The sequence below is a fragment of the Humulus lupulus genome, chromosome 4 (genome assembly GCF_963169125.1).
Source record: "Humulus lupulus chromosome 4, drHumLupu1.1, whole genome shotgun sequence".
Classification (NCBI taxonomy): domain Eukaryota; kingdom Viridiplantae; phylum Streptophyta; class Magnoliopsida; order Rosales; family Cannabaceae; genus Humulus; species Humulus lupulus.
The window spans coordinates 248,844,974-248,848,625 of record NC_084796.1 but is presented as its reverse complement, the minus strand read 5'-3'; the positions used below and the strand labels follow the sequence as shown (position 1 = coordinate 248,848,625).

At 39.1% G+C, this 3,652-nt stretch overlaps 1 protein-coding gene across 1 annotated transcript; it reads right to left on the bottom strand.

The window, feature by feature from the left end:
* Window positions 1–247: 247 nt before the first annotated feature.
* LOC133833162 (disease resistance protein RPM1-like) lies at window positions 248–3,151 on the bottom strand. The gene has a single exon (XM_062263413.1). It carries the CDS (start codon window positions 3,149–3,151, stop codon window positions 248–250), a length of 2,904 nt encoding a protein of 967 aa, XP_062119397.1.
* Window positions 3,152–3,652: the final 501 nt, after the last annotated feature.

Sequence of the window (3,652 nt, the reverse complement as noted above, 5' to 3'; positions counted from 1 at the left end):
TAATGTAGACGAAACACACTAAGAAATTGAAACATTTGCTCACCTGTATTTTTAATCAGATATATCATGAGGAGTAATGATATGTGCATTCAAAATATACACTCAAATATTACATGCAGTGATGTGCCAGTTTAGTCTAGCCAATCACATTTATTAAAATTTGGACCCACTGTTTTAAAAAATAGTGACGTGACACGTCACTCTATGTAATATTTGAGAGTATTTGGGTGCACGAATCATTACTCTATCATGAGATATGCCGATAAGACATTATTCTCCTGCTTAATGCATGGCCAGCATTACTACTACTACTTGAAGAAGCTTCATCATTAGATCTCTGAATATGGTTTTTCAGCTGACCCTCATTAATCCTCCTTTTAATATCATCAATAAAATCACCACTCATCTCATACACAACCAATTCTTCAAGTTTTTCAAGAGAACAACTTGTTGGAAGTGCCTTTAATTTCTCACACTTGCAAATGGTCAGTTTTTGCAGCATAACCAATGCCATAGTCTCCACAACAACCTCCTTTAGCTCATCAAATTGCTCCACATGCAGTTTCCTAAGGCTTTTGAACGTATTAGCTTTGAAAACCAACTTGGTTCCCACGTAGTAATCAACCATTTCAAGCTCCATCAAACACTGTAAAGATTCAAGATTCTCCAGTGGACTACTACTTTCATCCTTGTGCCTTAGCTTTGAAGACTTGAGTACAAGCTTAACCAAACTCGAAAGAGACTTAATCCAGCTTGGAAATCTCCTCAGACCACCTTCTAGATTCAAGTGTTGGATACTCGTAGGAGGCTCTATCATGTGATCCAAATCAAGAAACTTCTCAGCTGTGGCTGCTCTAACTTTGATTTTGCAGAGTTTTTCCATTTTCTGAATTGACTCACACAATTCCCTTCCATTTTTTTCATGGTGATTGGCAAGACCAACTTTCCTCAGTTGCTTCAAACGTCCCAATTGCTTAATGACTTCAACATTTTCCACTGCTATCAGAGATACTTTCTGTAAAGAGGATATGGATCCAATACCAGAATTAGAAACGTAGATTGCTTGAGGTTCGCCACAAATAATCGTACTACTTCGTCGAGAAACTAGGAGATGGCGCAATTTTTGAAGCTTGTGGATCCATTTAGGCAATTCTTTCACCAATGTGTACTTGAGATCCAAAGTTTCCAAATGGACGAGTTTCTGTATTGAATCTGGAACTGTCTCTATACATGTATACCTCATATTAAGGCACTTCAAGAGAATGAAAGAGCCTACATATTTGGTAAGATTTTGCACTGGCACTTGTTGCAAATCTAGAACCTTCAACAGTCTGAACTTTCCCAAAAACATTTCCAAGTGATGATCTTGATCACTATAACTGGATGTTGTGAATGATCTTATTCTGTTTTTCATTCTTTCCCTTTTAGATTCTTTCTTTGAGTCATCCACAATGGTACCAATGTCATGATGATGATGATGATGATGATGACCAAACATAAACAAAGTACGAACATACTTAGCATCACTTATCATCTCATCTGATTTTAATGGAAAAGATTCATGAAAGGAAAGCCGTCGAACCTTTTCATTTGGACTTGGTTTGGAGTTCTTGTCCACAACGGTGACAAAGTTTCCATCCTTGGACAGAGGAGCTATAAACTCATGGAATAACCTCAGAACTTGGCAAGTTCTTACACGACCATCGATCTCAGAAGAGCAAATGCGAACCAAGTTTCGTCCAATGAGTTCGTTGAGATAAGTTTCTGCAACTTCTTCTGGTGTTTTCCCATTTACTTCCTTGACAAACCCCTCGGCTTGCCAGGAGCGAATCAACCTCCCGCGCGAGACAGATTGGCCTTCTGGAAAGATGCTGAAATACAAGAAACAACTCTTGAGATTTTCTTGAAGATCCACAAAACTTGGCTGCAAAACACTTCTTATAATGGGAAACTTTGAGTTAGTTCCAATCTCATGTGCAAGGCTGTTGTAAAAAGTTTCCCAATCATACTCAACTTCTCTCCGCTGCCCAGTTGAAAGCAGAAAACCAACTGCAGCAATAGCTAAAGGCAGACCATCACACTTTTTCAATATTTTACTGGACACTTTTTCCAATAATTTTGGACAATGACCACTTCTTGGAAAAGCATGTGTGCAGAAAAGCTTCCATGCCTCTTCCTCAATCAACCCATCTAGTTTATGTGTGTGTTTGGGTTTATCAGCAGCTACATCAATATTGTTTCGAGTAGTGATTATAACCCGGCTACCATTTTCTTGATCAGGTAAATCTTTCAAAATCTGCACCAAACGTTGTCGATTCCAAACATTGTCAAGAACGATCAGATACCTTTTCTGATGCAGATAGTTGTGTAGTCTTGTTGTGTCAACTCGTCTAGATTCACTGACAAAACTACTATCGCCGGTAGTTAGATCGGAACGACTGTCTAACACCAACACCTCACTGGAATCACAACGAGACAGCCGAAGCCAAGCTTGGCAATGGAAGTGCGTCACCACACGTTGATCTGAAGAAACATTCTCAACAAGAAAAGTTTTGCCCGAACCACCAGGACCAACAACTTGAATGGTTGTACGCTTCGAGTCTCCACTGATCAACTGATTCAACATCTCTTCTCGGCGTGTTATGAACCCCACCAATCTGGTGTCATCGAGAAATAAGTCCGATGGTAAGTCAGTCAACTCCGAACCATGTTTTCCTTCTGCCATACGATCCATCAGATTGTCGGTTTCGATTCTTTGGTTGATACTCTTCGCTCGTTCGGATAAGCGTTTGATGGGTTTGTGATTAATCATTTTATGAGCCAAGTCGTGGAGAGACTGAACGTGTGCATTTGGGTGGGGTTGAGTTCGATCCATGTGAACTTCGAACATGAAATCGTCGAGTGCATCTTCGATTTCAGCAGTTACACCTTGAATCTTGTTTACTAAATCTTGAGAAACATGATCTTTCTTCTGATTTTCTTTCAACTTGACGAAGGATTGAAATGATGAGAGCCGACTTTTGAGTTTTTCAACGTCTTGTTTTGCTCCGGAGCTCCCTCCTTGATCGGAGAGACTGGCTAGTACTCTGTCGACCAAGGCCAAAGCCACCGGCACAGCTGCGGCCACCACTTCCATGGCCACCACTTCCATGATTGGTTGTTGGTTTTCTGCAGAGCTCAGCTAATCAATCCCTCTCTACCAATTTGATTGTGTATCTGCAGAGACCATGAAACACACTTTGTTACTACTGTTTTTATAGAAAAGCATTAGTCAGAGTTTTTGACTCGGTTTCGGTTTGGTCTTTTATCGTGTAATAATTAAGGAAATAAATAGGAAGGAAACTACGTGACATTACGATATTGGTGTAATTATTACCTAATATTGCGAACATGTGAATAGAATAATTATAATTAGAAACTCATGTAAAGAAAAAGTCAAGCTTCTACTTTTCTAGGACTAAGGTAACCAATCATTTTCTTTACAGGAGAGGAGAGTGTTAACATTTTCGTTGACTAGAGGTTGTTGCTGCATTTGCAACCAACAAATAATAATAGAACCAATCAATAACCAATAAAAAACAAATATGTGCTTTCCCGTTAATATATAAAAAACAAATAATATATGTTTTGTCCAACTATCTGTATGTATTTT